The sequence below is a fragment of the Cyclopterus lumpus genome, chromosome 25 (assembly GCF_009769545.1).
Source record: "Cyclopterus lumpus isolate fCycLum1 chromosome 25, fCycLum1.pri, whole genome shotgun sequence".
NCBI lineage: Eukaryota > Metazoa > Chordata > Actinopteri > Perciformes > Cyclopteridae > Cyclopterus > Cyclopterus lumpus.
In genome coordinates this window covers 3,733,837-3,754,525 of record NC_046990.1, presented here as the reverse complement: position 1 = coordinate 3,754,525, position 20,689 = coordinate 3,733,837, and the positions used below count along the sequence as shown (strand labels likewise).

Sequence of the window (20,689 nt, the reverse complement as noted above, 5' to 3'; positions counted from 1 at the left end):
ACACACACACACACACACACACACACACACACACACACACCATGTGGTACACATTTTTAGAAACACAATCAGCTGTTCCCTCTGTTCCTGCAGTGACCTGGAGACCTCCACCAAGACTGCCATATGTAAAATGTCCCATCCTCTGCTGCTACACTGGGGGTGTTACCACGGACTATGTTCAGACAGCTGCCTGCTCAGAGCCTGATACACCAAGAAAAATACAGAGTTGCGGCACAGCCAAACATCATTGAAAACCACCCTGAGCTCTCGTTTGTGACCAGACAGATCAGGCTGAGTTTGAGGTAATCACGTCTCAAATGACGCAACAGACATAAAAAAAATTGATGTCGTAGTGCGAGCAGAAAAAAGGCGGATTTAAATATTTCGCACAGTGTGAACATCATAAAAGCTTCAACGGAGAGCTGGAACCGGGTGATAGAGAACACATGTGTTACCGTGAGACAGAATGAAACAATGTGCTATTTACAGGGATTTAAATCCACAGGATGCAAATTGAAAATACCCTCTATTTATCAAAGCATCCAGCCTCGTCAACCACCCTGCAGTAACTGGATTTATGTACTTAATGTTCCCTCGGAAAGATGCACCACTCTTTTTCTCCCTATAAGTCATTGTCATTTACGAGCGCTCTTTCCCACAATTGATGGATCACTCTAAAAAAAAGCCATTGTTTAATATGTGATGTTTATGATGTAACTCCACTCATATGTTTGGCCACAGCAGAGAGGGAAATGTGTTTCACGCAGGGTTTCAGTACACGACACTTCTGTCTGAACACGTGTTTTAAAGATTCAAGAGAAAAACCCAGGCGTGCAGATAACCTTTTTCTTTCTTTTCAAAGGACTGTATCTTTGCCCCTTACCTATATATGAGGATGTCATCTGAGGAGCTGTTGTACTGGATCTGGTACATACGGACCCCTGGTATGTGGTTCTGCGGGGGCCATCTGATGGTGGCAGAGCCGGACGTTAGATCCGACACGCTGACCCTCTGCTGATCGGACCGCGCCTGGCCGCCGCTGGCGTTGGACTTGATGGACGTGGGGATGTCCGAAGGCCCCGGGTCGGGGTCCAGTTTGGGGTCAAAGTGCGGCGAGGGGTTGACGACCAACTCAACTGGGGCAGTGGCCTCCCCGGCTGCATTGGACGCTATACACGTGAACTTTCCAGAATCCTGGAAAACGTTGGAAAAGAAAAGACTTAGCTTTTACCTTTACAATAAACAGACCATGAATCTTTTATTCACTTAATTTATGACTGAATTTAGGGGGGAGTTAAACAATCATTAGAACAAAGACCACATTTCCCACTGACAAAGCGATAGCAAAACCAAAATGTTCTTGGCAAACCATTGAATATGCTAACTGCCCCGCTAAACTAATAAAGGATTATCTTATCTTATCTTATCTTAAATGCAGGCAGGAATAGCATTTGCAGTTCCTGATGTTGCTCTTCAATGTAATAGCTCTGACAGCAATCTGAACTAATTTCTATATAGACTTTCTTCCTGGACCTAATCAAAGTCCTCCTGCTGTACAAAGTTAGTCTACTGTATACAAATAAACTTGGTATTAAAATGAACATGGCTTCAGTTTACCAAGTAATCAATATGCTAGGTAATGACAAACAGTGTTGGGAAAGTTCACTTTCTACATGAACTAGTTCAGTTCATAGTTCACACATTTTAAAATGAACTAGTTCAGTTCATAGTTCATAATTCAAAACGTTGAACTAAGTTCACAGCTCCAAAAAATTAACCAGTTCAGTTATTTTTTTCAATATGTTGCAAGCTATAATTGAGATCTCTATCTGTCTGCCATACCGCTCTTGGCCTCTACGCAACTCGGCGCTCTCACACCAGGCATAGGGCTGAAACGTTCAGACGCAACACTGATGACAAAGACGTTCAAAAACAATAGAACGTTTTATTTTTATGTTTATGTTTCTGGCAGACAATGTTCCCAACCAGCTGCATTCAGGGTCCAGCTGAGCTAGGCATGCATAGTCTTGCTCTCAACTACATTTAAGTTACCTGTTATACGCTTTTGCAAAAAAACTTAGGCACATTTTTCTTTTTTTTTAATTCCCGAGCCAAAATTCCTGTGGAAACTTTCTGGAAATTTACCGGAAACTTTCCGCACCTTTGCAACCCTACATATTACACACATTGTCAAGTAGTTTCAGCCAATCTGCCAGAATTTCCAACACTTTACATTCTTGGTTTGTTCTCTGGGGTTCCAAGATTAAATAAATGTTCTCTCTCTCTAAAAACGTATGTTTTTTGGAAAGAAATCAGCCTGTGGCTGAAACATTTCTACATTTTGAGGAATTTGGCACAAAATGTGAACAGATAATGTAAAGCATTTCTTTTGCATACCAGATTTGTAACTCATTGTTAAAAGTTACTTAACCAACTACTTGATATGTAATATGCCTCTTAAATCAATTTAACTTATTTTGCTTTACTTCTGGCTTTTTAAGATTTTTTTATTTTTATTATTGGGCAGCTTTCAGAGAGGATTATAGACAAATTGACAGGGAGAGTGGGTCTTGATGTGCTGGAAATTCAAAATGCCCAATCAATATATTTGTAAAAAACATGCTTCATAGATACCAAGAAGTGTATTTCTAATCTCTCGTAAAAAGCACTTCTTTCAAAATGACTTCATTTAATTATCTCTATAAATGTCAAAAACTTGACACACATTACTTAGTATGATTAGTAGTTTGGGGTATTTTAATCCTTACGATGAAACTTCAACTTTCAATGTCATTGCTCTCGTCATACAGGTACATTCACCCGACTCTTCCCCCTGAACTACGGCTGCCCCAAATAGAAAGCAAAGAAAGTTGACCAACACATTCAGTAATATTCAACACAAGCATAATCAAATCCCATGAAGCCACGTCTCTACCTTGACCGAGGCCTTGAGGATGTCCAGCGAGCCGTTCTCGTAGCAGATGGTTCTGGACGTGTTGCCGATCAGCTTTCCTTCAGGGCTGACCCAATGCGTGGACGGCTCAGGATCTCCGATGGACTTGCAGCGCAGGCTGACCTCCTGACCCTCCATCACGAACATCTTGGAGGTGTGGCGAGTTATCATCGGTGGCTCGCAAACAAACTCCTCCTGTTGAGCGACATCGGACCAAAACACGAGTGTCACCGTATTTGAATCGCTTAAAAAAGTGATGTTGGAACGTATTGTTATTGAGAGTTAACTCCATTAAGTCTTTTATAAACAGCTGCAGGAAAGGTGCAGTACTATCCAGAGGGGTCAATATTTAAAGACTTACTGAGATTTAAACTGCAGTTTTGGATTTTACAAAAAAAGAAAATTCCAACAGTAAGTGAGATAAAATATCCAAGAAAACATATGAGAACTAAAGAAGAAGTGAGCTTTTCTGTGCACAGAGCCCATGACCGGCTTCCAGCGGCGTGCTCTTCCAAAGACTCTCCGAAGGAGTTCTGTTGTGTGCAAATGAAGATTAAGTGAGTTCAGCCCTCGCAATATTTAAAACCCACCCACTGGCACCTAAGCCAGAATAAAGCCAGCCAAAACCCTGGTGGAGTATTATTGCGAGGCCATACAGGGCTTGCCAAGGCTTACCGGGGCTTACTCATCATTCCTACCACTCAGTGCATCTTCAAAAAAGTCCTTGGGTCTTGTAACCAGCAGAGAAGATTGCTGACCTGATGACCGCTGGGCTGTAGCTTCAAAATACAGCACCAGTGCCTTTCAGTCTCATATTATATTCTAAACCTCAATTGCTCCCGTGAAGCTCAGAGTAAAAAGGGCTGTGATTGAACCGGGCTGCTCCCTGATGTGAGTGTGTGGAAGTGTATGAAGCGCTTATCTGGTCTTAATATCTGTTTTGCCCAGTTAACCCCTCAAATACCGAGTAGAGTCAACTCTCCTTTCCATTTCGTGAGGATTCAACCGGTTGGATTGTCGATCTTCCGATGGCGGGAACTCCTGCTTTGAAACCGTTTTTCACCGGTTTCAAAGCAGGAGTTCCCTTGGCGGCTGATGGCTAATGTCTGAGTGCGTGACGGATGCAGTGCAGGCCCACTTGTCCTTGCAGCGGGAAAGAGCCTATTAACTCTCTGAGTGTTAATGTGCCCAGACACTTGTGGTGACGTGGGGGGTCTCTGGATCGACCTCTCCACAAGGCTAATCCTCTTAGAGTGATCCTGCAGCACCTCTCACAGGGAGGCCCGCCACTATTACTCTAGGTGAGGCAAAGGTCTGTGCGTCAACCTCTCGACGACGATACCAATTAATCCGATCTTTATCTCACGGTGCAACTCCACTTATCATTGAAGAGGATCTCCAGGTGGGGCGTCGCCCTCTATCTCCTCCTCTTTTAAGGTCACATCTTGAACTGCAGCCTTTTTCTCCTGTTATCTCTCCAGATATCAGTATAGCTCTGCAACCACACCTTTAGCCCCACACCAGGGCTCGCCGCTCTCTGAGCTGCTCTATGATGTCGGCTTTCATAAAGTGGAAGGAATGGATCGCCAGCAATATTCAAACGCTACTCCTCTGACGTGGTGGTTCCTTCTGGTGGCAGACATTGTACCTTAGTGTTGTTGAAATGTGCTTTCATATAATAATGAGAATGCCACATAGTGTTTTCCTGTCTGCCACATAGAGTACCATCTTTTAGATGAACCCGTCGGTCCTGTGATTTTGTTCTTCCATTTATGTGCCTCTTAAAAGTGTCTTGGTTGTTTTGCCTATTTTTCTTTTTTTGTTACAAATATAAATGTTATTCGGATTCTGAGGGTGACTTATAACAGAACAGTAACCACGGCAGGAAGTGGCTTCAATATGAGACAGGTCTTTAATTCTTGCTCAAAGATGGAAAATGCTATCAAATTGTTGCACAACACATCAGTTATGAATCATCCGCATTCATATTCGAACACATGGACTGTAAGAGTTAACTCATGTTTGATTTATTTCTTCAAAACCTTTCTTTAAATATGTCTCCAGGGACTTGTGATGGGGAAATAGCTTTATTGCCACATGTGCAGTGATGGTCATAAATGTGCACTGTCCTTGTTAAATAAACCACCAAATAAATAAAACAACATGGCAACAACTCTGTCATCTTAAACCAGATCTTGGGTATTTGCTGTGACACAAACCGGAGCCTCTCATATATAGCCCCTCTGTGTCTTTTAACTCGACAATGATATCGCGGATTAATACATAATGCAATGTCATGAATCTGATGCATTTTGCATATCAAACTCCATGACGGCACACACTCTCATCATAAGGTTCCCTCCACCGTGACACCGGCCATCTGCCCGGCTCCAGTGTCCTTGACAACGACAGCGGTCGTGCGTCCAGAGGGCTAAAAGTTGAGAGCAACCACACGTTGCTGCAGGGTGCAGCGGATTATGATGTCAAACACACAGAATGCAATTTCTACGACCAACACGTTTGATTTAGACATTTTTTTAAGGTGACAGAATTAGCCAGCTTGGGGCTCCCGTTATCAAGAAGTACAATATTTGTGTCATTATTCTCACGAAAGGTAACAAGATCAACCAGCGGCCACTTTAAATGGCTTCTGTTTGCATACTTATTATTATCCATCAAAGCAGGTCCCGACCTCAAAGAATCTTGTGGAACTCTGTTGAGTATGGCTGGACCAAATGTCATTTTTTTCTGAAGCATCACATGTGTGTCGTCATGTAATATATTTGATCATTCTTGTGGGTGTATACATGTAATTCTTTGGTGCTGTTAATACAGGAGCAGTCTGTCTTTGTGACAAGTAAGCACGAGATAAATATGGTTTTAACAGCAGATAAAATGTAGTTTTTGAAATGCTTGAATGCCAACACGTATTTTTTGAAGCAGAATATATAAGATGAAAACAATTTTGGAAATGATTATATCTATCTTTTAAAAAAATAAATGCAAACTTTTAGCCTTTACAATGGTCACATTTGAAATAGTTGGATTACACAAATAGGAAACAATCCTTCGTAGCCACCTATGGAATAAAACAAATGACATCTGTGTGTATGTGTGTGTGTCGGTCTGGGCGTGGCCTTCCTTTCCCCCTCCTGCTGCCAATCAACACATGAAACCCATTCCCTCATCAAGCCCCACAGAATATCTACCTAAGTTCTCCCTCAACTCCTCACCAGAGCCTCAGTTCACACTCCCGGAACGACTACTAAGGGCTCTTGGATTTTCTGTATAATCTTGTTGGTGAACTTGTGATTTCCAGCTCGCAGCGTTTGTTGCATATGCGTAAAACATACATCAAAACGTGGGGCCTGATCGGGAATCACGTGCATTTAAGTTTAGATTTGCCCCGCCGGTTCTTGAAAAAACGCCTCACATATATATATATATATATATATATATATATATATATATATATATATATATATATATATATATATATAATAGATTTTGACGCATCTGCGACGTACGCTTTGGGATCCTTATGCCTCATATATATATATATATATATATATATATGGCACTTAATATAAAAAAAGTAGCAGACCCCTGACCAATTATTCAGCTAAATCATGAATCCTCTTCCCTAAATATACATTTCCCATATGGGACCTTTTGAGCAGTGTGAACATTTGAACGATTACCTAAAAAGACCTTCATTAATGTTCTAAATCAGTGCTCAGTATCCTGAAATCACACCAACTTTGTCAGAGTTGAACTGATGATGTCACCAAGATTCAAGCTGGATGACATCACCTCAGACATCTCCATTAGTTCAGAAGGGCTTTCTAACAGTAGCTTTCGTGACATGGTCTTACTGCAGCGACGGCAACCAACCTCTCTAATCGTCCAGAAGTATTTTCCGGCCAGCTCTTTCGGTGAAGCGCAGGTCTCCAGGTCGTCCTCTCTGGTCAGCCTGCGAAGCCAGACCAGCTCACAGTTACAGTGCAGCGGGTTCCCCCCGAAACTCAACACCAGCGCTGTGAGAGGGGAGCCCTTCATCTTGGCGTACACCGGGATCCGCAGGAACAGCGGGTCTGGAGGAATCTTCTTCAGCTTGTTGGACGTCATGTCCAGTCTAGTGATGGAGACAGAGACACGGGGAGAGGGGTCAGTCCAGAACTTTGTTTGGAGACATGTAGGACATGTAGTAGACAGGGAAAGGGAAACTGGTGGCCAGAGGAATGGGAGGATATCAAACAGTAACCGTTTGATCCGTTTTGAATATATTTAGAAGGTTTAACTCTCAACTACTGTAACCAACAACACGTAAACGACATCAAACCAAGGATGGAAGGAAAAGACACTTTTGGAAGATTACGTACATACTGTACATTTATGGCTCAATGACAACGTGAACATTTACAGATATTAGAGGATTTGACTATAATATTTTGAAAAGAGATTTGGAGGTTTGATTTAGGCACTCTATAAATAAGAAGTTGACCTAAAAAGGAAGTGACCATATGGAGCCAGGCTGCCTGTCAGTCAATCGAAGAGCTGAAGCGCCCGTTGAGGACAATAAGGTCACGTCCTCAGTATTTCTTCTGGAAAGTAGAAGTATTAAACCTTGGAAGTACTTTACATGCCACATGTTACACGGATATTACACATGGTGGATGATTTGTTGAATGCAGATACTAATACAGATATTATAATACACTTTAACTGTTGACTAGTGTAGAGTCATTTGTCCCTGGGAATGAATGCTGATGGATATGTTTTCCACTGAAGACAACCGCCAGGTGTTAGTGGGGTTTAGTCTGAAAGCGGCTTTAGATTGGAGTGGAAGGAATCATACAAATCTACTGAAGGTCTATAAATCTGAAACTAATTAAACAAGCTTCACTTTTAAGAAAATATCCGATATTTTTCTAAAAAGAAAAATCCCTTAGTCCATCTTCTGCTGGCTGCAGCAGAAGTAATAGTTTTGAATTGCAGCCATATACAAGTAGATCAAATACATAATTTATTTACTACCATTTCCATAGTACCTTTTTGAAGACTTTTTCTTTGCCAGCTCTATTCACATGCATAACGTGGGAATGTGAGTGACTGGATGAAAGCATTCAAACAACCCTGTTGGGTCTGAATCATCCCAGTAAACATGCAGACTCATTCCACACAACAGATTGTGATATTATGGAAGTATCTTCCTGCTGTCAGACATGGACAGCCTTATTATTTCATCATGGCATATAAATAACCTTCCTAATATTCATTGATGGCTCTTTTTCAATACATTTTTTTCTGAGAGTTTTCCATAATGGGAAAGTCTGTTGCAGCGTATCAAATGTAGATTAACTAAAGTGTGTGCGATTCCCCAAAAATAATTATGATGTAGGGCAGGCGAGCAACCGCAGAACAAGTTCGATTGGTATTTGATCCTCAGCTCACGGGAGGTAATCCCGTGGTGAAAAATCTCCTGAAACCACAACAATATTGATAATGGCCGACATCAAAGATAACCAATCAATGGCACTTTAAATCTCATTTCAAGGTCAATCTGATGATATATACCAAAGTTCTCTTCATGCAGATGGAACAATCGACTGTAAAAGAAACAAAGATCTGGGTGTCCGTAGATAATATACCACAATGCAATGCAGGACTCCTGCTCAACATGGACAATCAGCAGCTGAATCAAAGATGTTTGCACCCTTCTTAGGATATCCAACCGGCGAGTATAAAATATCTAATTACATTAAAACGAGTTGGGGCATGTTGAGGCAGATTGGGGCCACGCTCAAAGTCAATCACATACAAAAACATCAGACTACTGAGATCCAACGGGGCGTATTATTTAATATGGGTGTATTTATTTTGTCATTTGGACACTGCACCATCTCTTGGAATTGGAAAGTAATTTTTTTGCCGGCCAAAACATTGGAGGTGATGACTGGTCCTAACATGGGCGATTAAAACATTCACTGTCGTCAGCAACAAACACGGAAAAGTCCATTTTCCCCCAAAGTACCTCTAGAAATATTCGACAACAGCGATGACTTAACAGGAAGTTAATAGCTGAGCAGCGAGCATGCCTCACTTTACACATTTCAATTATGTTTTTTTATGGGCAGCAGCCTTGTGCTGTGTGTTTGGTTGCCCGCACGTGTATGTGTGTGTGTAAGTGTATGTGTGTGTGTGTATGTGTGTGTGGGTGAAACGCTCACCTGTGCACGCAAGACAAATTCTGAGTAACACTAGCTGGGCCATACGTTTTGTGTCTCCAGGGCAGAAATAACCCATCAGAGCTGTTTTAATAAATGCATGATGGTTTATCAAGAAGCTCGGCTGGTTTTCCCTCTTTGTATTTCTGAGGCTTCCGGTCGTTGGGACGCAAATTAAAATTGATTACTGTGAATTGGGCTCAAATGTTATTTTGTGCCAGGAGGGCCACATTACTCGGAGCACATGTGCATCCACGTGTAATAAGAACGAGCTTTACTTGTGGAAACACCATCAGTGGATGTCTGCTGGTCATCCACTGACTGCTGGTCGTTGGCCTTTGACCACTTCCTGCTCTTACATGTTGCTCTCAGCCCATATCCTGTCTTTGAGGTGGACCAGGAGAGGTCTTAAGAATAGTGTTGGCGGTATTTGCTCTTTGCGAAAGATTTGGAAACACCAAACTACGTGGACGTATAATACCTTCTGAGTTGTTTTGTACTTGGAAAAAAGGAATTAAAATGAATTAGTTGTTATGAATTTTTCTGATCTAATATGAGTTTCAAATATTTTTTAGGTAAGATGCATATCTGTCTCCATCCCGGTTGAGGTTGGTAGACTGTGGAAACCACCTCGTCAAGGCAGGTCAACTTCGTCATCGTCATCATCATCATCATCATCATCATCAGTAATGTTCTTTTTCTCCGACAAAGTCTGATATGGTGTATTGTACATCGACATGAGAATCCTCAAAATACAATAGATATGAGATAAAATTAAAGACGTAATAAATAAGCAATGTTTGTGACAAATACTTTGTGACATTGCTAGACGCAGAAAAAGAGTAAGATCATTTCAGATTTCTATGAAGAACGATTTATTTTTAGAAAATATTAGCACAGTCCTTTTCAAACTATATTAATTTTCAGTCGTGATGTCTGCAGTTTAAAATGAGACTGAGGATAGATAGCCAAAGTGCATTCTAATCTGTGTATTAGGGGAGTCCGTGTCAATAATAATACCTTTTGTAGATTTCTTTTGCGTGTGGATTTGTGGAACCACTTTCAACTCAGAGATGTGCTCAGCAGAGGAGCAGTCTGATGTCGCATCGATGTGCCCTCGAGCAAGATGCCGAGCCTCCTCCAGCTGCTCTGCAGCACTGGTCTTACTGGGCGTCTCCCAGCTGCTGCTGAACTTTATCTGCAAAGTGAACTGAGCCTCAAAAGCTCTACTTCCAATAAAGTGAGCCCCGACATGGAGGGGTTTGCTCTGTGATTTCGGCTCAGTTGAATCCTGCCTGAAGCTCTAGTCTTCTGTCTAATTGCTTTGAGAATGAGTGACATGAAAAAGCAGCTCATCACTGGGACAAATACAGTTGAACAAAACATAATTTTGATTGTGGTGCTTCACATGAAACAAAATATGATGTGGTATTATGTGGTTTCCACCATATAATATATTTTAGAAACACCCAATGGGTGTAATATATCTACATTAGGGAAGTCATAATGGAGTCATAATGGAATAGGGCTGATGTGAAGTGTCATATGTAAAGCCTGTTACTCAGAGTTTTTCATACTTTAAAGGGATAATTAGTTGTTTAGAAGTGCGGCTGTATGAGACACTTATCCATAGTCAGTTTACAGACACGAGTACCAGCAAGTGTGCGCTGTATCATTGAGCCTGACGTTGACTGCTTCGCTCCTTCTTCACCAACCCACTTTAGCGAGATCGCTTCTGTCAAACTTGGAGCGCACCTTCAAAGTCCTTCGCTTGTTTTTTTTAAAAGCTGTCTTTCAAACGGTTGAGCCAGACATTTCAGCCATTATTAACTGCCCTCTGTCAACTGGTGTCTTCCCCTCTAATTTCAAACATGCTACGGTTTACCCACTTTGAAGGAAGCTCTCTTTAGATCCCTCGGTTTTAAGTAATTTTAGGCCCATCTCCAAGCCGCCATCTTTATCAACGATTTTAGGAAAGTATATTTCCACTCAATTGATCAACGTGTTGCTTTTCTCTGGAACTTTGAAAAGAGATTAGATTGGATATAACAGCTCGAGTTCCCTGTCGTAAAGGGCTGTCTTTAGGTGGCTGGGGACGTGCTGACCACCATCAAACTGGAGGTAAAACACGGACTATGGAGGACTCCGACAAACCCACTTCAAAACATGCAAAATATCCATTGAACTATAAAGCTGTAATACTTTGTGTTAATCAGAGATGAGTTTCCTATTTCCAGATGAAAGAAAGAGAAACAACATCCGTCCTTTTCGCTGCCAAAATGTACTCTCTTTACCAGCTAGTCTCTCAGTTGTCTGTTTGTTGCTGAGAAGCGAGTGTGCAGAGCATGTATGAGAACTTGTTTGATGAATGTGGTGCGCTGAAAGTGGCTGAGACTGCATCACACACTATATGTGCTGTAAGCCTATAAGTTAAAGCAGGCTGTAAACCTCCATCAAGCTATCAGTGTCAGATAAAGCTGAATGTTATACGGCACCTCCGAGCCGTGCTGAATGTTTACTGCTGCCAACTGATGACATGGTCTCTCTTTGCACAGCACAGTCTCACGGCGGTGCCTGGAATAGTCACCGAATGCAATCGATGGGTTTCGGGGGCGGGGACACGAATTGTGCGTAATCTTTGTGTCGCACAGACGACCTTTTGGTCAGGACGACGTTGAACTAAAAAACTCAAGTTAGGTGTAGGCAACAAATACACAACCATAAAACCACAACATGCTGTCGAGCTCCGGCCCCGTTTGATAGACTCGCCCACCTCCCACCCATCAATAAACACAGGTCTTTTTCTGGAAACTATAAACTATGTCACACTCATGGCATTATTTAAGTCCTAAACTAAAGGAAAAAAATGTAAAAGATAATTTGTGTCCATTTATACAAAACAAATAAATAGTATTTTGTGACGTATTTACTACCTCCCATGGTTTTTGGCCAGACCTTGGTCTGCATGAAGTTTAATTTGAAGTCCAAAAGAAGCAGGAAGACCTAAATACAAACACTTCTCTCTGGCCTCCCTTTGGAAATCTAAAGTGTTTTCACGTGATCCTGACCTGGCCAGTTTGTGCAGGTTGGAGAAGATTCCCTCTGGGACGTTCTCTATGAGGTTATGGTCGAGGCTGAGGGTGTTGACGCTGACCAGCAGGGCGATGGTGTCCCATGGGATGTTCACCAGGTTGTTGTAGCTCAAATCCAAGTCCTCCAGAGTCTCCAGGAAGTCCTGCAATGGGCGAGAAAGTGGGGAACAGCATGAACCATAATTAACCATTCACACTTTCAATATGTTTGCAACATTGTCGACAACTTTAATTGCAGACAGCATCATTGACACATTTGAGGAAACATGGACATTCTGGGCTTCTTGACGTCTTCTTATCAGAAACAGAGGAGAGGAGGACGGAGGAAGGGAGGGAAGCATGGGGGGGGGTGGGGGGGGGGCGGAAAGGAAAGGACAGAAGTATGGAGAGTAATAGATGAGGATACGGAAAGAAAAAGGTGACGACAAGAAGAAATAAAGACAAATACAGGAGAAGAAGGGCGGACAGGGAATATCAGAGAAACACAGAATTGGAGATCAATCACCCTGGTCAATGTTGTGCACTCAAAATATGTTGTTTTCTCTAATTGCCTCCATACAATTATCACAATCAGTGCAAACACCACAAGTCAGCTCACATAACAATGAGCAAAAATACAATGGGGTAAATAGAGAGGGAGGACAGGGGGGTGGGGGGGGGGGGGGGGTTGGAGGAGAGCGATTACAGCCTGTTGATCATCCGAAGTGTTGTTGTCGTGGCTGTAATTGCTCTCATAATTCACACAATCGGGACACTGTCTGAATGTTGCAACGCCTCGGCTCTCATTACAATAATCGGTGCTTTATTGCTTTCTGAACAAAGAGAATCTAATTCCTTGAATGACAAAAGAAACTTTAAAGAGCTGTGAGGAGGAGGACATGGAGCTCCGTGATTGGAAAGTCTGTCCGAAATGGCATAAAGAAATCCCGACTGTTCGTTCCAGAAAAACCTCGAGCGAAAGAGAATCGTGTTGATGCTCAGTTTCTGGGTGAACGGAGCATCTGGCTCTGGCTCTGGAGACTGGAGTGCCAACAGTCCCCGTGTCCAAACAACTAAATAAGTTGTTTGCCAGTGCCTTTCAAGTGAGTGTCGTATGAGTCACACCACGGGAATGTTTTCCAATCTGCCGCCTGAGTTCTGGTTAAGTTTATGTAACTAAAACTACTTGAAGCAAAATGCAGACATGCCGTTTTATTCAAATCAATTGAAAGACGTGGATTTTAACTAAAAACTTTAAATCCAACGTTCCAAATGAAATATTAGCTCCTCCTAAAGCTCTTCATTGGTGAACAGTGTGAAGAGGGAGAATATGGTTGTTGGTGTGAAAGTTATTCAAAGTGACTGAAGAAGACACAACACTCATAATGCGTCCAAAATAAGCTACGTAGGCAACTAACCTCATCAGAAGCATATTCTATTCTATTTTAATTCATTCCCATGCATGCTGCTCGGATCGATCGCAGTCTGCCGTGGGACATGAACGGCGTTCTTCACCCGGACATCACCCCTGTGTTTGTTTGATCCATCCACCTCCACCCCCTCATTCCCTGAGGACTATTTCGCTCTCTATGCTACGTCAGTTGCTCTGACTAATGTCTAATATTGCTGAGTTCTTTTGTATATTGGAGTTAGTTGGAAACCTGGCGCATCGATATCAGATGCCGTAGGATTCTGACCGACTGTCATGGGAGTGAGACCGGGTTGTCGTAGCAGGGACAGCTCTGCAGTATTTGTACTAGTTTTAGCAGAAGTGTCTGTGGTGTATGTATTTGCATTAAGAGAGCTAATCCTGTATTTTTAGCAGCGGTAGTGTTCATGGTGGCGTGCATTATACCTGAAAGGCTCCCTCTGTTATGCTTTGCAGTTGGTTGTTGGCCATGATGAGGTGACGCAGGTTCACCAGGCCCTGGAAGTGGGAGTCGTCCAGGGATGTGAGGCGGTTGGCGTCCAGGTGGAGAGCGTGGAGGTCCTGGAGGTCAGCGAAGGCGTACGGCCGGATCTGACTGATGGTGTTTCTGCTTAGGGTCAGGTGGATCTGGAGATGCAGATGAAACGTGAGACACTTCCCCGAAAACACTGCATCAACTTTTCTCTTTCTGCTACGGAGGTCAAAGGTCAGGGTTAGAAGATGAGCCACCTCCGCGTGATAATAGAGTCTGAATGCGCCGCTTAAGAGCGGTTCTCTAGTAGGCATTAAACTGGCAGTCAGGTTACAGGATGGCCTTTAAACACCAAGCCACCCTATCACACTACATTAATAATAATGTTAGTAATTAATACTAGAGTACAGGGGGTCAGCTGAGATAGTGGAATTACAGATACAATTGTTATAAAATAAGTCTAGGCTTCATTAATATATACTAGTTTGATTAAATAACACACCGCTGAGGTCGGGAGTTTGCAGGATTCTGAATACTTCCACTGTACACGGAATACATAAATGCAGAGATATATTCTATTAATACCCGAGAAAAGGTCAATCAACACCCGCACATTTCTAAACCTGCTTTGGAGAAGTGATTAAAATTTCCCACGTTGCCCTGTGTGTGAGCAAACATCATCTGATGCGATCACACGGGAGAGGAACGTCTCCAGTGAAGGAAGTCTCCAGCTGCGTCACTATTTGGCGGTTGAATAACAGCAATGTTGGTATTTTGTCTTCTCTTCCACCTCCGTTCCATGATTACAGTGGGATTAATTGGCGAAATCCGGAAGGCATCTCAGATTCCACCTCAGTCAATATGTTGTGTTGGAAGGAGCAGATGTTCCGAACCTTTTCTGTGTTGGGTGTGGAATAAACCCGAAGAGTGTCCTCGGTGTGTTTACATGTTCCTGACGGCGCTGAGAGAAGTTCTCTTTCAATCAGAATGCCTTTTGATCGGCCATACATAACATGTGTTTACCTTCTGCTTTCAAATATGGGTTTTCATTTATGCCCATTTACTGAAAGATTTCTAAAGAGACACATGTATTTAGTTTCCTGATTTTGCGGGTTCAAAGTAAAAGCTTTAAATGTCAAAATAACTAGGGACTTTTATTATGAAGAATACATAAGGAAATGTCTTTAGGAAATGTCTCCTTAGCGGTTATTCTTCAATAAAACAAGTCTCCTAATACTGCAGGGAGGAGGAGTAAGAAGCAAAAATAAGGGGCTTTTATTGTGAAGAATTTATAGGGAGTTCAAATGTGTTTATTTAGCATTTTACAGCTGCTCCTTTGGCCCAAAACAATACATCTGACCACCATCATATCAGGCAGGTTGCATTGAAGTGTCAAGTGTGGACCTAGTTGAGTTGTAATCAGACTCATTCATACAAAGTATTACCACGTTTGAGAACACCTATTGTGCTAGAATTGCTGTTTTGTCTCATAAGGCTGCATTCCTGTGACAGGATGGCCACTGGTGATGGCCATCAGAGCAGATGTGAACACGGTTGTTGGCAGAGGCTTGTCGGTAATTTTAGTATTCACTTTATGACTCCATAAGTTCAAGGTGGAACAAGTTACTCTCTTCTAATGATGCTGATTAGTTAACGGAGATTGAAGCCGTCTGACCTGAAACTATTGAGGCCGAAACGCTGCACACCCACATTTGTGGCCAGAGCAGGTCTCAATGCTCACCTTTAAAAGTGTTTGCAACCAGGCATCAGCTTTTGTTTGGCAGAAACTGAAAATATGCCATTTTGTAACCTTATATTGTAGGTAATTAATTTACAATTAGGATGCAGTTTTAAGTCAATCCAAGTCTTGGATTGTGGGTCCCTAAAGTGACAACAACATCATCTTGTTCATCATCTCCACTTTCAGAGATCATGATTCTGCTTTCAGACCACGTCATGGAGCATCAGAATCCACCCGCCTTACATGTTAAAGAGTGTTCGTCACTGACGGCTAAGTTGCCAATTTCTCAAAATGTTCCCTAAATGTCGAGGCAGGCAGAGAAGAATGGAAACAGGAGATCAGGACCGCAGAAAGTCTCTACAGCTTCCACCGGAAACTAAAAACACATCTTCTCCGACTATACCTTGAATAAAGACAGATTAGCACTTCAGTGCCACTTACTTATGGTATTTTTGTAGTTTGGCTTTCTTCAAGAAACGTTATTTTCTTGATTCTTGTTGTTCTGAGTTTGTACTCATGGTTGAATGCACTTGAATGTCAGCTAAATGACATGTAATGTAAAAGAACAGCGAAACAAGAGCGCAGCTGGATCACATCCAACAGAAACTAACGGGCACGTGCAGAATCAAAGTAAAGAGGTGAGCTCTGACCAGGCTGGACATATTGGCGAAGTCGCGGTGCCTCAGCGTTGTGATGAAGTTGTCCATCAGCCTGAGCTCGGCCGTCTGGCGGTCGATGTTGGGCGGGACGAAGAGGAGGCCCGTCTTGGCACATAGCACGGTGTAGGAGGGCAGCAGGTTCTGGCAGGAGCACCGCTTCGGACACAGCATGGAGGAGCCGGAGGGGAGGGAGGACAGAAGGACGAAGAGGAGGAGGAGGAGGAGGAACGGGCGGACCAGCGAGGAGGCGACGTCCATGGCTGCAACACAGAGAGAGAAAGCGACAGCAGACGTCAGTTCATGTCGCTCTCAAACTGGGTGTTCGACTCCCGCAGGGGACCGTAAATTACTTTTAGATCAGTCAATGCAGAGCTTCGCCCCAAATCAAAGATACTCATCCCCCCCCCCCCCCCCCCCCCCCGTCACACTGCTGTATGACTCTATAAATGAGGAACATTCCAAACTGTGAGATAAGGGCTGCAGAAAATGTGAAGTTACGGCGTGTATCGTGTAACTTTTCTTTGCTTTCCTTAAATACTTTGCAGACGCGAGGAGCCCAGTATTTCCAGATAAAAAGCACTATTAGAAATGATCTGGGAGAGAGGGGGGGTTGGCAAAAGTTAAAGAGATTGTGGGTGCAGCAGTTGGTGTGTTTTATTTATTTCCTGCTGAGTAGGATGTCCTGAGAAAGTGAAAGTGAACACGAGGCTACTTACATGACCAATTAAGCTCACTGCTCATGATTACAACATTAGGAGTAACAGTAAAGGACACGAATTATCCTCGGCACGGTTATCTGCCTCACTTCATAAATCTCATAGATGTTTATGTGCATACAAACGAGACACAACTTCTCCAGCCTGGGCGACAAGGAATACATTTACATTGATATTGATTTCTATCCATTTAGTTTGTACATGCAGCTCAGTGGAGCCTTGAATCAATTCACATGGGGGAGAAAACTGAAACACTCACAAGCAGGAGTCATATATGCCAAAGGAATGCACACACACACACACACGCGTGCGCGCACGCACTCGCGCACTCACACAACATGTGCACACTCTCTAAAAAGGTCCCTTGAGTTAGATGCTGAGTGACTGGAGGAAGGTCGATTGCAAATAACAGCGGAGGGAAAATAGACGCGCTCTTTTATTCACGGCGCTGAAATATTCAAAACTCGCAGAGTGGAATACAGAACAGGAAGTGTGCGCACGTCCTCATGACGGGGGCTAAATGTGAGCAAGCAATGGGAGAGATGGAATGGAAGGAGATGAATTCGGTGGAAATATTCGAGAGGATTCACAACACTCAAATGTCAATGGGTAATTGAGGAGTGTGCACAGGGAGGGAGGGAGGCGATAACGAAGGACAACTGGCGTTCACAATAGTTCTCGCATGGCTACTTCAAGTTCAGTCAGGCTGAAGGTGAAGAATAAGTTTTAGTGGTTGCTCTCCGTGAGGTCACAATCATAAAAAGGTTTACTCGTCAAAGTCTTGGCGGTCTCGTGCAAAACAATGGCAAAAGGACGTGACCCCGACGACGTCCTGAAGAAGCGAAGGATCATGGGAGTTGTTGTCTTCGTCGTCAAACAACCGAGTTTGCGACGTGACTCAGGCAAAAAATCATGTTCACAAAAGAGGGAAATGCATTTAAGTTTTGTAGCCGGGGGTTATGAGTTACGAAGGTAATGAATAATATATATATATATTCATATATATTCTGAACCAAGACGGGAGGCTCTTTATTACTCCCACGTTGATAACGGCAGCACATTCCAGCTTCACTCCTCCCGTTCTTACCTTTTCTTTTCACAATAAAAGCTTGAGACATTTACGCTGAGAGGCCACTCAAGGAAATAAGTCACAGCGCGAACTTTCTAACTCCATTAGTTGAGTCGACTGGTCATGCAGAGCCCAGCGTTGTTATCCCTGGTCCATACAATATCAATAACTTTAACATCTTTCCAAGAAGCCTAACCAAACTGAGATTTAAACAGCAGGCATTTTGAGAAAATACATAAATCAGTACTTTCATTTGAATTTAATTAAATTTCTTCAAATATTTTAGAGCTTCGGTTATAACTCTCAACCCATTTTCATCAGCTAAACTTCTGTTTTTAGTGTTCCCTTTTTGAAGAATATTTTGATGATTTTCAGTTACATCTTAACCATTTGTTCTAGTTTTCTTGATCTTCGTCTGAGACCGTTACCACCGTGTAGTCTGTGAGGAGTAAAACCTCAAAGTCAAATTTAGGAGGTTCACAGTAATGAAGTATTCATTTTGGTTTATCGTTTTATTAAATTCAATAATTATTATATTTAAAGATTTGGCCTGCATTAATGAATAATCAATAGTAATTTTGAAAAGTGGACTGTTTTATGTTTTATCCATTGATTCAGTTGTTGTTGTTGGCTGTCAACGATTAATCCAGTTGTTGTCTATTGTTCACTGTCGATCTAGTAAATACACACTGCTGGTGTGATCATCTCCACCACAGACTCATTGGTTTCCAGTCAAATCACTGTTCATGTATCAATGCCTTTTTTATAATTCTTCTGATTATTTTGCAGTGTAGGATTTAGGGGCAATGAGATGCTGGTTGGCTGAGGAACACCGCTGATCCGGGAACAGACTTAATTTGATTAGTCAGGTCAGCTCAACGCGAGGAAAATGCAAAGCAGCTCGTCTCTATCTCCGTCGCCCTCTCCTCGCCTGCAGGCCTAAAACGTCTCTCATTTCAATTCCACCGCTCCTTTCCTCCATCCCTCCTCTCATGTGTCCGCCGGCATCCTCCCATCCTCCGTCCGTCTTCCCTCAAACTCTTTTCAAAGGTATTTGCTGTCACTCTCTCTTCCTTCCACAACATCCCTTCAGTCTTCATCCCCTCTGTTTGGACCATCGATTGAACTCTTTATCCCCCTGTATCGGTCCATCTCTCTCTCTCTCTCAATATAACCCAAATCTCTCTCTGCACCCCTCCCCACATTCCAGTCTCTGATATCTCCGTCTTTCATTTTTTCTGTTCGTTCTCTGTGTTTCTGTTCGTTTTGCTCAACACAAGTCCTCTCAAATATGAGGAGTGGACTTGGATCGATCAAATCAACGAAGAACAATCCAATACGTTGATGCAAAGTGAAAACAAAGAAATCATCTTTATCTCTATAGTTCTGCTGGATCCCTTCAGCGCTCCAATGGGGAGCGATGGAGAAACCTGTAGGGGGGTGGGCCTTCTTGATCCGAACCCAAGTGGTGCTTTGTTGTTGGACCTCCAGCAGAGGGCAGTTCCTAAGTGTGCTTGGCACCAGAACACCCTGGGCCATATTCAATGATCAACTTTGTGGTTGTATCATCAGATGGTTTGGAGGCTGCCAGACAGATTTGGTCAACCCAAACTTGAAGTGAGGGCTGGCTGAGGCTAATCTTCTATTCACAATTACAATTTCTATTGTTTGTGCATCCCGGAGGAGGCTGAGGATATGGAATCCCAGTGGGCCATATTTAAAGCCCCCATTGCGGAAGCAGCTGCAAGGAGTTGTCGGTTGTAGGGTCATCTGTGCCTGTTGTGGTGGCAACCCCAGAACCCACAGGTTGTGGGCAAAAAGGCCGTCAAGTTGAAGAAGGAGGCCTTTTGGGGCTTACCTGAACCGGGGGGCCCTGGAAACAGCAGAAGAGGTACCAGTTGGACACAGGGGCAGCAGCTGGGGCGGTTGCCAATGCAAAAGCCCTGGTGTGGGAGGATCTCCAGAGGCCGTATCAGATTCCCTCTGAGATGCTTAAGACTCCGGACATTGTTGGGCTGCCTTGGCCGACACGCCTCTTCAGTATCGCGTGGATGACAGGGACAGTGCCTTTAAACCAGCAGACATACTGGTACTAACTGGAGAGGGTGATCCATTTATGGGGGTATCACACAGAATTGTTGTTGGTGGTTCACTGCACATCTTGCATGTCAAAGAACAAAAAAATTGTGTTTGTGTCAGTTTCCCTTTTGACAATGCACATCCTGCAATGTGACCATTTTGCATGTGCACATTTCAATGTCGATGCTGAAACGATATATCCATCCAAATGTTTGACACATTTCACTCTCATGCATTTCAATTATTTCAAACTGAAGATGTTTAAGAGGAAGA

General features: G+C 42.9%; 1 protein-coding gene across 1 annotated transcript in view; it reads right to left on the bottom strand.

Moving 5' to 3' along the window:
• Positions 1 to 19,876, bottom strand: part of si:cabz01090165.1 (uncharacterized protein LOC100333421 homolog) — a 40,660-nt gene extending 20,784 nt beyond the window's left edge. The window contains 7 exon segments of the mRNA XM_034528490.1: positions 884 to 1,194; positions 2,936 to 3,148; positions 6,848 to 7,088; positions 12,249 to 12,415; positions 14,107 to 14,307; positions 16,544 to 16,812; positions 19,678 to 19,876. Of these exon segments, the coding sequence (XP_034384381.1) occupies positions 884 to 1,194; positions 2,936 to 3,148; positions 6,848 to 7,088; positions 12,249 to 12,415; positions 14,107 to 14,307; positions 16,544 to 16,812; positions 19,678 to 19,876 (1,601 nt within the window).
• Between the last annotated feature and the right edge of the window lie 813 nt (positions 19,877 to 20,689).